Here is a 12,358-nt window from a genome sequence, read left to right as displayed (position 1 = left end):
AAGAAGCCCTAGGAGAAGCGGGGCCAACGAGTCCTTCCCACCAACCAACCAGGGAAGTTATACAAAAGACCTCCTTCCTTAAAGGTTCACGTGACCTCATGCCTCCGGGGCTCTCTGCTGGTGCTTGGCAGTGTTTCCGGTTAATGTGGGAGCCCTGGATGGGGTTTCTGGTCCTGGTGCTGCTATGGAAGCACATTGCTGTGGGGAACCACCTGATCTCTGTGCGCAGCAGTGCCCTCACCTGCCAGGCGAGGCATCACCAAAGTCCACTCCAGCTCAAGCCCTGAGAACACAACCGTGATGACCTTGTACCCTCTAGGGTCGGTCATTTTCACGCTCATGTCAGTGAGCCTGGTTAACGCTGGGGCCTTTATTTTAGATGTGTCTGAAAACTCGTGGGAAGAGCAATCAGCTGGGCAGAGGTTAAAGAAGAAAACACACCAGGAGGAGCATCGCGGGGAGGATGGGGGGGCTGCACAAAGGCCTGTCCTGGAGAAAGTCTTCTGCCTGAAGGATTTTAAGAGGGTTCTGAGGGCTCTGTCACCACAGGCACCCACAGAGAAAATTTAGCAGGAGTTTGGGATTTGAAATGTGGGTGAATCTCCCTTCCTGGGGGAGTATTAAATGCTGAAGGGTGGCATCTCTTCCCATAGACAGATGGGAGGATAGCAGATGGTGGCAGGACTAGGTTACTTGACCCTTTGAGATCCTTCCTTCCTTCCTTCTTTCCCCTCCCTCCCTCCCTCCCTTCCTTTTACTTTTTAATTTGACATAATTTGAGACTTTTAGAAAAGTTGCAAGAATAGCAAAAAGAAGTCCTGTGTGCTCTTCCCCCAGATTCCCCAAATGTTAACATTTTACCGCATTTGCCTTATCATCGCCTCTCTCCCTGCCTCCTTCCTCCCTCTTGCTCTTTCTCTATACTCCCCCCCCCCCCCGCCCAACACACACACACATTGTTTTTTTCCCTTTTTTGAACCATTTGGGAACAAGTTGCCATCATGTTACCCCATATCCCTAAGTACTCTGGCGTGTATTTTTAGAGATAAGGGCATTCTGTTACGTATCTTGAAATTACAAACCTTACTCAGATTTTGCTGGTTATCGTAATAATTTCCTTTATAGACAAAGAAAATACAATTATTTGTCATGTCTGTTTCATGATCTTGATGTATTTGAGGAGAACAAGCCAATTATTTTATAGACTGCCCCACGATTTGGGTTTGTCTGGTATTTTCTCACCATTAGATCCGTTAGGCATTTGGAGCAGGTGTGCAGCATGAGTGGCGCTGTGTCCTTCCCAGTGCATCATATCAGGAGGCATGTGATGCTGATTTGGTCCATTACTGGTGATGTGGACTTTGATCACTTGGGGAAGGTGGTGTCTGCAAGGTTTTTCTGCTGTAAAGGTACTGTTTTTCCCTTCGCAGTTAATAGGTATCTTATGGGGAGAAGTTACTTTTAGTTTACCTTGCTTTCTATGACTCATCAAACTTTCACCCACTAGCTTTAGCCCCTTGAGAATCTTGATAGCTCTTAGATTTAAGCTGTCTTTTGAAGCTATGTGGCAGTTGTAACAAACCAACTGGTAGATAGAAAGGGGAAATTTGATCAATAGTTTAAAATTTGACCCGGGAGCCTCCCTTTTTAATTTCTTTTAAGCTAAAACAGCTTCTCTTAAGTAGAACCCACCAGGCTGAAGAGTTTGTGGAGGGAAGTGTTAGAAAAATACCTTGAAGTCTGCCCACAGCCACAGAGTAGCCCACAGCCTGGACTCAGGGTTTGTGAAGAAACTGCCAGTAACAGAAGAATAAGACAACAAAACAAAACTATTTCTTACAATAGAGCTCAGGTTTTTCCCTTTATTTAAAGTTGGTCTAAGTCATTTCCCATCAATTCATGTATTTAAGTGCATAACTGAAAGGCATGGAAGGTTACTTAGCTATTGAGGTTTAAAATTTTTTCTTAGATGTTATTGTTGAAAAGAGCTAAAAATGGCCTGAGTCATTTCCTTCTGCAGGCGCACACTTCCTCTATGCGGGCTTTCAAGAGCACATTATGGTATTTATTTAAGATTGGCTTCCTACTTTTAAATTTTGTGACGAAATCTATCAGAGGTAATATTTCTCAGCTGAATGCCTTCTCCCTGGGATCCGTATATTTCCCCTCAGCTTCCAGTGTGTGTGCTGCTCTTCTTCCTCGTGTGCCTGTTGGTGTAGCTGCCACCTTCCAAAACTGCTTTCCTCAGAATTCTAATTATAAAATGAAGTGGTCCAAGTCTCCCCTGTTTCTAACTAAAGTCTTCTTTTTATTACCCTCTTCGCGAACATGCATCTCCAAGCAGTGGCGGCTGTGGCGACATTCTGAGATTTTGTCCCACTTGTGCCTTCTTTTCTCAGATGATGGGCATTATTCTCGTAGGAAAATATTGACCATTGTTTTCATCAATACACATACTGGAAAATGAATCTGCACTACACTGTGTAACAGGCTGTCAGGACAGTATTCTCACTGTACCATGCACTATGGGTACAAAAGACGGGCAAGACATGGTTCCTACTCCACGTGACATCTGTTTGCGGGCACCGGGCATGTAACACGACATGCATATACATGTGAAAAATAACAGTATTTGTTGAATGGTGCATGGTGCACCTTTCCCGGAGGAGCCCAGCATGTAAACGGAGACTTGAAGGGACCAAGATCAGTAGGGTCAAGGGAAAGAAAACATTCTGGGCCTTGGACGTGGGGGAGGGTTGAAGGCAGAGATGCGAATGGAATGCTTCCAGGGCCCTGAGCAGAGCCCTGCTGAGCGGCTCATCAGAAATGAAGAGAGCAGCTGAGATAGCACAGCTCCACTCCTCAGTACACTCTTTGAAAGACTGTGTGTTCTGCATAAGCTAACTGATTAGGAAAGACAGCAACATGGTAGAGGAGGTGGAACAACAAAATGGGAAAAAAAATCAGGTAGATGGAAGTGATAAGAAAAGGGGGAAAAACATAGTTCAGGAATTTGAAGCTGTCCAGGGAAATGATTGTGGGGTTTTAGTTACACTGTCTGTGTTTGACACACTTGGAAACTTGACCTCAGTGAGTAAGTTCTGCTTTACTCTCTTTGCCCCGACAGAAGGAAACATTGAAACGGTTTGTGCTGCTTGCACACAACTTCATCACGCTTTAGAGGAAGGAAACATGCTTGGAAATAAATTTAAGAGAAGAAGTGTTCTCCTGAAGACCCTATATAAACTAGTTGATGTTGGCTCAGACTTGTTGAGCCTTAAACTTGCAAAAATTATTCTAGCAGTAAGTTTTTCTTTCCTCTGGTCTTGTAGACTATAGCACGTAAACGTTCTGTTTAATGCTTTGTTTGTAAATATTACAAAGAAAGATTACACATGTGTGTTTGTTTAGAATCTTAAAGAAGAATTAAGCTGGTAAACTGACGTTTCAGAATTTTTTGACCAGAAAGTATCATCTCAGGAAGTAAGGCTGAGTACAGAGAAAATGTTCAAATAAACGCCTACACACGGACTGTGGCAGGATTTAAAAAAAAAAAAGTGACAATAGGCAAACACATTCAAAACAGTCGCGCAAGTAGCTTGACTGGAGATCCGTATCAGAGAGTGCAGCCTACGGTTTCTGCCCTACGGTGTCTGCGGGGTGCTTGGTTCTGTCACATGATTTAATAAATAACTTCAGATAACTTGGGCTGTGGACACAGTGGCCAGGTGCTTTACGAGGCCGCATGCATAGAGAACCAGCTGCCTAGTGGTCATGGGAAGGTGGTCATAGAAGGCTCCTGTGAGGTGTTAGAAGAAAAGGTCAGACAACAAATAAAAGTCTGTAAAAACTCTGTCTCAAACAAAATGATATCATTGTTTGAGTGCAGCCCTTTGTTGTCACGGCCATAAACAGTTGGAACCAGAAGATAAGACACAATTATTATAGAACGTTCTAAGAGAGCCGCTAAAACAAATGAATGAAGCTTTGTTTACCTGGTTTCATAAAAGTAAAAGCTATTAACACCCATAATTCATATAATTTGAAATCTAAAAGTACACAGTGAAGGTAAGCGTTGGCATATTTACTAATAGTTCGGTAAGAGTGCCCCCTTTTTCTTATTTTGAAGTCTTTCATAAAGCACAATATTCTGGCTACATATTCTATGCAGTTTTTTTGCAGAAGTACGTTCTTGTTTAGCTGCCACCCAAAACTGTTCACCCTCTTTGTAAAAACTGTGATATGATATGTGATGCAGAAAGCAACATTTCTTTGAAGTAGTGATTTCAGTCGTATTTTATTCCCTTCTCATTGATGAAAATGGATCAATCAGTTTTAATGAAACAAAGAGCATAAACCACAGGGAAGATTTAAAGTCAGAAGTTATAAATGGAGATGCAAAGATAACTGCACACTTGCCCCGGTCCTCTCCGGCTCTGGATTTGGGGCAGCTCCTGGCCCAGCAGAGCCCCAGTGAGAGGCTGAAGGGCTCTACTGGTGTAGCTGCCCTGGGCAGGACCCAGGTGGCCAGCTACCCAGGGACTGCTTTTGTTTTTCATCCTGGACATTGTCTCAGTGCCAAGCCAAATAAATCAATGAAAGAGAGAGAGAGAGAAAGAAGGAAAATGCCATGAATTTGTTAATGCTCTGCAGAGAACTATCATCTTGGTTATTAAAGGTGCCATTCACATTAATTATATACATGACACAGTTTAACTATGTTAGGGCAAAAGGCTAAGTGATCTGCCAGGCAGTGAACACATTCTGAAGGAAACATATATTTAGATAAAGCCCTTTGCATGACACTGATCGCCTTGCTAAATCAGGGGCAAGACTCTGCCAGGCTATAGACCGGAGTGCAGAGGTGAGTAGGCTGTCCCTTCTGATTGACTGCAGAAGCTGGGGGTCAGGAGCGACCAACAAGTCCAAGTTCCCGTCTGCCACCCGAATCTCCTGTCATGCTCCAGGCAAGACATTGTTTCCCTTGGACCTTGGTGATGGGGTTCTATGTAAATTTTTTAAGAAGGACATCATAAAAAGCTGTTGAAGGAAAAAAAAAATTTGACAAAAAACTGAAGGTAATAGGACTAAAAATTTTTAATAACGTCTTCCTGCTAATATTTATTTTATCTATTAGTTTCATATTATAATTCAGACATTTAAAATTATTTATAGTTTAAAAAAATCCAGTGAGTTAGTTCTGATCGCTTGCATTCTTTGGTTACGTGGGGGTTTGCCAGATAGCCATTTTCATTTCAACCTTTGTATCAAAAAAAAAAAAACTTACAAAAATATATGTGCCTATTTTAAGTTTTTTTTTTAGAATACAAACACATATACAGTGTGGACGCAGCTATGTTTGGAAAGGGAAGACAATCAAGCATCCTACACAGAGCGCAAAATAGAAGAGAAATACCAGTATGTCAACAGTGATTGTATATAGTGGCAGTGTTACGGGTGATTTTTAAATGTCCCTTCTCTTAAATTTTCCAAATTTGCTTTAAACAGAGTAAACGACGATGTTTAACATAAAAGTAAACTACCCCATTGCAAGAATCTACTTTGTGCCCGGGACTCTTGACAGTGGGAGTAAAAGTGAATAAAATAGCCCCTGCCCCCCGGGGCCATGTAGCAGGAAAGACAGAGCGTAAACACTTAAAGTGCCAAAGGGGCTGAGGAGCGCTGTGGGAAGAGAATAAAGCAGAGGAGAGGGAATGGCCTGTGTTGGGGGCAGGGCTGTTTCATATATTATGGTAGTCTATATTCCCCGTATGTAATTTAATGTTTTATTGTCTTTTTATGTCTCAAAGTCAGAATTTCACAGTTACTAAAAGAGAAGGTATAGGAATTTACTTTGAATGGAAATTGACCTTACAGCAGGCCTGGAAATGGTGGGGTTTGTTGGGGGTTTTCATATGAAAACTCTGATACCAGGTGTTTTTTTTCTTTTCCCTTTGCCACTTTTCACTAAAAATATAAGACTTGGGTGGGGAGTGAGGCTAGTTGTAGTCACTCATTTATTCAACAAATTTCATTAAGTGCATAGCAGATGCTACAATCCACACATAGGGTAATAAATCATGGTTTTGACCTCAAAGGCTCATAAGGTGGTGGAAGATTGCCAGCAGATTAAAATATATGCCCCAATATAAAAGGCAATATGCATTTCCATTGATACAGACTTTTTATCTCTCTCGTCAGCTTTTTTTTCCCCTAGGTTTTTAAACTATTTTTTAAATACCTAATCATTAAAAAGTTTAAAGTTTCCCTTTCCTTTTTCCATCCTGAGAACAGAAGAAATTTCCATTCTGCCACGTGTGACAGTCCCTGAGGTTTCCACAACAGAGCTTCTCAGACTTGAACGTGTACACAGTCCCCTGGCAAAGTTGTAAAATGCAGATTCTGGTTCAGTACGGCTGGTGGGGCCTGAGAGTCTGCACTTCTAACATGCACCCAGGTGATGCCGAGATGAGATGACATGACCTTGTCTGAGGAGCAGACTCCTCGGTTGCAGAATGGAAACAACGACACCTCATTTGTAGGGTTTGCTCTGAGATGTCATGGAAAGGGCCAGAGCAGGGGGGCAGACAGAAGCTGCTCCGTGGATAACCCGCACCGCCGCCTTTCTCCCCAGCGTGGGGCCGTCCACGTTCACCTTGGTATTTCGTCCAGCAAGCAGCGCAGTGCCTGGTACACAATAGGAGCTCAGTAATATTTGTGGATCAGACACGGAATGAATCTTTTAAAACTATGTCTGACAAATTCCGTTATCTTTTTTTTTTTACTAGCTGAAAACTCATTAATAAACAACATTGAAGATGATCTTAAGGATACTTTTTAATGATAAAATAATGACCTATATGCCGTCCTTTTCACACAGATACATTTATTTGTTCGGAGGACCTCATTCCTATAGATGTATTTTACACTCTTGCAATGAGGGCACGTAGTAGTTCCATCTCACAGTAGGATGTCTTTTTATGTGTAGTGTTCACTGTTATACTTTTGAGACCACCTAATGTGAATAATGTTGATGTTCCACAATTTATTAAACTATTCGCAAATGTTGGACATTTAGGATTTTTAATTTTAATTTTTACTACTTTACATAAATCTGCAGCTAATTTAGACATTTGACCCCGTCCTATACTGTGTTTTTTTTTTTAGAGGATACTTCCTTATTTCTTAATTTACTTGAATATTTCTCTGTGATTTAGAGGATAATTTTAACCTTTGAATGTTGCTTGTGATTATCTGAAAGCATTCCAGAAATAGACTTAAATATTGTAATAAACACATAGGTATTATCTAATCAAAGAGTATTACTTTTTTGTTTTATTTGATACAAATGATAAATATAATTGTACCTTTTCCCTTTCTTATCTTTCCTTCACCTCCATGATCTATTCTTTTCTAGGTAGTTTAATCTGAAATTTTAGCATCTGTCTTCCTTTACTTTTGTGGAAAGCAATTACTCCATTTAATTAAATTTATCCACAGCAACCCCCCCACCTTTTCCCTCATATATTCTTTAAAAAGTACCTAATAATTTCACATATAAGCATGAGGCTTTATGAAGTAAGAAATAAATGCTTATCATTAAAATGTGCTTACTCTAAACATCATTTATATTGTATTTACTGTGAATTAATTACACACCATAGTTGGCAAATACATGGCCAAAACTTTTGAAAATTTATTTCTTTAGAACTTTTGTTTTAAAAATACTGTTGCTGCACTTTTTAAATTAGATGTTTATGCTTTAAAATTATGGCATGTCTTTATTTCCCTCTGCAATGGAAATGTGACTTCTTTCTCTGCAGCTTAAAGTGAGCGGAAAGAATCTTCTTAATGTCTGCAAGCTTGTATTTAAAATTAGCAGGAGTGAGAAGAATGATTCTCTGATTCAAAATGACAGCATTCTGGGTGAGTATTATTCAGCACTACCATTGAACAAATGTTGTACTTGAGTAGGAATGAAAAGTTTAGAGAGCAAAGTCATAATGATAGGTGGAATATTTAATTTTCTCATTACATGCAGAAGTTAGGTGATGCCTGCTGTTTCACTGTCCTTCTCTGTTTTCCACGTTTCATTTAATGTATCCTCTGGAGCCTAGGTGAATAGCCTGCTATTTTTTTTTTAATGCCTGTAGTAACAACATGTAATTTACAAAGTGTTTCCTATTTAAAAATTCATTTCCTGATCTTTAATTTACTATTAGAAAAAAAAACATTTAATACATTTGACATAATTGAAATGTTTGATCTTTTGATATAGTAGGAATGATTAAAAGTGGGAAGACATCTATAACTGTTGTAGAAAATTGACATCACCGTGTGTCAAGTGAGTTTCACATATATAGGTAGAGAAATTGTAATATATTCTAACTATCTAGCTAATAATGTGTAATTCTTTATATACCCTTAAATGATTAGGATGCTTCAAGAGTTACCTAAACAGAAACCTTTTATGAATTAGTATTGTTGATCTCCAAGGGATGGAAGTGACATGGAAAAGCCTTGAAGTCCTCTTTTTTGCAACATAGGACAAATGATCTTTTTTTAAAATAAATAAATTTATTTATTTATTGGCTGAGTTGGGTCTTTGTTGCTGCACATGGGCTTTCTCTAGTTGCGGCGAGTGGGGACTACTCTACATTGCGGTGGCTTCTCTAGGCGCGCGGGCTTCAGTAGTTGCAGCACACAGGCTCAATAGTTGTGGCTTGTGGTCTCAATAGTTGTGGCTCGAGGGCTCTAGAGTGCAAGCTCAGTAGTTGTGGCTCATGGGCTCAGTAATTGTGGTTCATGGGCTTAGTTGCTCCACGGCATGTAGGATCTTCCTGGAGCAGGGATCGAACCCATGTCCCCTGCATTGGCAGGCTGATTCTTAACCACTGCGCCACCAGGGAAGTCCCAGGATAAATGATCTTTTTTTTTTTTTCATCCCAGCAGACAAAGCCAGTACTGAAAGAAATGTCTAATGCTCAATCGGCTCATTGAAAATAATAGACTAAAAACAAAGATTCTGACATATGATCACATTGACATTAATAAAAATTTACGTGAGATAGGCATGATTAACTTTGTCAGAGCTGCCTGGATTACTCCTGAAACCTAGTACTTGTATGTTATTTGAATGGATGTTCTTGTCTTGGGAAAGGATGCATGTTATATTCGAAGTACCCCTTTCTACGGCTGAGATATTTTTAAAAGTTCCTATCTTGATTAACTTCCCATTCATACGGCAACCAGTATATTCTTTTTTTTTTGAGCTTTTGTCACTTTATTGTTAACCAGTGATTGTTATCCAGAATTATAAATGTAATTGTAACTTAATTGTACAACACAAAATTATGCTAATGGTAACAGCCTGTTGGAATTTACCAAATACTCATTAATATATTTTTACATTGCTGTGGGAACATGTGCTTCTCAGCTGCTAATAATAAAAGTTATAATTGGTTTAATGAAAACCCATATTGCAAATAGTTGTTCCTGTTTAGAAAAATTCACACAGCTCTAAAAATGGATTAAATCCATCTTAATCCTAATCTACAATTAAAGGTTTGTTGAAATTTAACTCTTAAATTGCTTTAATTATTAGTTATTCTATAGTAACTCAAACTGTCTATAACCAAAAATAAAGGTTGGCAAATATGAATTAAAGGCAAGGAATGGCATTCAGTTAAAAGAACACTTTCTTATTTACGTATTGATAATCACGTCTTTTTTGCTGTCATTAGTGTTACAAGGATTTGTCTTAGATAAAAGTAAGCTTTCCTCTTTATGCCATAACTCTTCACAAGCATTTGACTGTAGGTTCTGGCTAACATTTTACAAATCATATTTGAGGCTCACATACAAGTGCTTTAATATCTGTCTCTCCAGCTGTTCTACTCATACGTTTGTAATAATTCATCTTTTTGACAGAATCATTATTGGAGGTGCTGAGAAGTGAAGACCTGAAAGCTAACACCGAAGCTTTCTTATACTGCACGGGGGCAATCAAATTCATTTCTGGAAATCCAGAATTTCTTCATGAAATGATTGGCAAAGGTGCTGTCGAAACATTGATGAATTTGATAAAGCAGATAAACGAGAACACCAAGAAATCTGGTACATGTTTGCCTAATTCAGGCCACTTGTTAGTCCAAGTAAGTATTTTACTTGAGAGAGTTAGATGTGTAAAATTAGTCCTCATGTTATCTAATAGCACTTACCTGCCAGGTGGGTGTAACAGGTAACAGGTGGGCTGTTATCTATCGCCAGGTGGGAGTGCTCGGCCTCAGGGATCAGGGTGGCAGCCTCAGCCCCACCTCCTCCCCATGTATACCTGTTTCCTCCGGAAAGACTATTCCATGACTTTTCATGGAGCAGGTCTCCAACATGTAGACATCTATTTCCACTACCTTGCAGAGAAAGCAGGCCTGGAAGAATGAAAAGTCAGCACCTCTTCAAAACAATTGTATATTATGAGAATTTTAATAGGCAGAGTTTTAACTTTTAGAGGTTTGAAGACAGGCCTAGCCTGGAGATTGTTCATGATGATTGGTAGCTTATATCATATATATTGTATCTACAAGGAAAAAACAGAATTTAATGACACTGAGTGGGGTCATTGAGGGGGTGTGTAGACAGCATGCAGGTCAGAGACTACAGGAATGAAGGTAGCAAAGCCAGATATGTTTAGTATGACCAGGGCAGGAAGAAAAAATGTGTTATGTGTGAGAGTTTCCTTACTTCTTCTGCGGCAGATTAAATTTCATAGTTGAATTATTTTCACTGGAGCTGCTTGAGTTCTCGTATTCTTCTTTAGATGAGATTTTACTCTTTAATAGCATTTGTATATCAGATAATAGCATCTTTGATGTAATAATTGATGAGATTTGAAGTGTGCTTGTCAATTAATGGGAATTGATGGAGGACTGAGTGCTCGAAGCCTTGGGGAAAGTGTGTTAAAAATTAGATTTAGGCCCTGCCTTAAAGATGCTTAAAGTGTTTATGATGACTATTAATTTTGGACTTTGTGGTCTGTCTCCATTTTGAAAAAGACTGTGAAAAGCTCCTTTAGTTATGAATGATTCAGAATTCTATTGGATATGCCATCTTTTGACTAGGGAGACTTAAGAAACATTATTTTCATGCTGACAGTGTTATGGAGTTGTTCAAATTTTTCCCTCAATGAAAATAGTTATTTTGGTTATATAATTATTAGGTTTCTTGCTAAAATGCAAAAAAAAAAAAAGTATATGTAAGAGTGTAAAAATCACCTGAATTATTTTCACCCTTAGGTAACGCACCTCTAACATTTTCATAACCATTCTTCCATGCATTTTACATGCATATATATTATATACACTTACATATTTATAATTTTATATGATTCTTGGTTTTTATCATGAAGTACTTCTTTCTAATAGTTGTTTTTGCTTGTTTTCCGTCACCCTCTTTCCTCCTTGTTTCTCCTCCTGGTTCTCCCTGTTAGCCAATATTGTTCACACAGATGTGCTCAGCACCTTTTAATACATGCATAGGTTTTCAAAAATGGAATATTCTATGCACTTCTCTTTTCTCATTTAACAATATGAAGTAAAAACGCCATAGACATTTATTCTTTTTATTGGCAGCATAATATTCTGTGATGAAGATATATCTCAAAATCTCAACCATCCTTCTATTGAGATATTCTGCTTTTAATTTTTATGTAAAAGCTCTAGAAGTCTTGTCTTATTTTAAAAAGCTCTTTCGTGTGTGTGTGTGTGTGTGTGTGTGTGTATTGAATCTATATATAGAGAGAGAGAGAGAGAAAGAGAGAGGGTGAGAGAGAGAATCTAGGACCTGCCCCAGATACCAGAGTCCACAGGTGCTCAGGTCCCATACTTGGTCCTCCATATCCGTGGATGTGTTACACCATTTGTGGCTGGTTGAATTTGCAGATGCAGAACCTACAGATAGGAGGGCTAACTGTATATATGTATATACATTTATATATTTATACATAATTTATAAATTAAAAAATAAAAACATAAATGTATTTATATATAATAAAATGATATAATTAAATCAGTTGGTATAAAGGAGAATTGAGTATTACTGTGACCAAAAATACATCAAATCCAGAACTAGAACCTCTGGTAAGCCAGTAAGTACAGTGCACTTCTCCCTGCGTTCCTGTCCTCTCCCTCTTCCCTCGCTTCAGCCTCCTCAAGTGCAAACTGACTCACTGGGTCAGATGCCCCTTTCTTTTTTTTTTTTTTTTAATACTTATTTATTTATTTGGGCTGTGCCAAGTCTTAGCTATGGCAAGCAGGATCTTTAGTTGCAGCATGCAGACTTTTTAGTTGGGGCATGCAGGCTT

General features: G+C 38.9%; 1 protein-coding gene across 1 annotated transcript in view; it reads left to right on the top strand.

The window, feature by feature from the left end:
* Window positions 1-12,358, top strand: part of ARMC2 (armadillo repeat containing 2) — a 98,809-nt gene that overhangs the window by 35,235 nt on the left and 51,216 nt on the right. Inside the window, exons 9-11 of the mRNA XM_057740087.1 lie at window positions 3,128-3,303; window positions 7,824-7,926; window positions 9,931-10,154. Of these exons, the coding sequence (XP_057596070.1) occupies window positions 3,128-3,303; window positions 7,824-7,926; window positions 9,931-10,154 (503 nt within the window). The remainder of the gene's footprint in view (window positions 1-3,127; window positions 3,304-7,823; window positions 7,927-9,930; window positions 10,155-12,358) is intronic.

Source organism: Hippopotamus amphibius, chromosome 6 (genome assembly GCF_030028045.1).
Source record: "Hippopotamus amphibius kiboko isolate mHipAmp2 chromosome 6, mHipAmp2.hap2, whole genome shotgun sequence".
NCBI classification, from domain to species: Eukaryota; Metazoa; Chordata; class Mammalia; order Artiodactyla; family Hippopotamidae; genus Hippopotamus; species Hippopotamus amphibius.
Note: the sequence above shows the minus strand (reverse complement) of the source record. Positions and strands in the feature narration are given on the sequence as shown.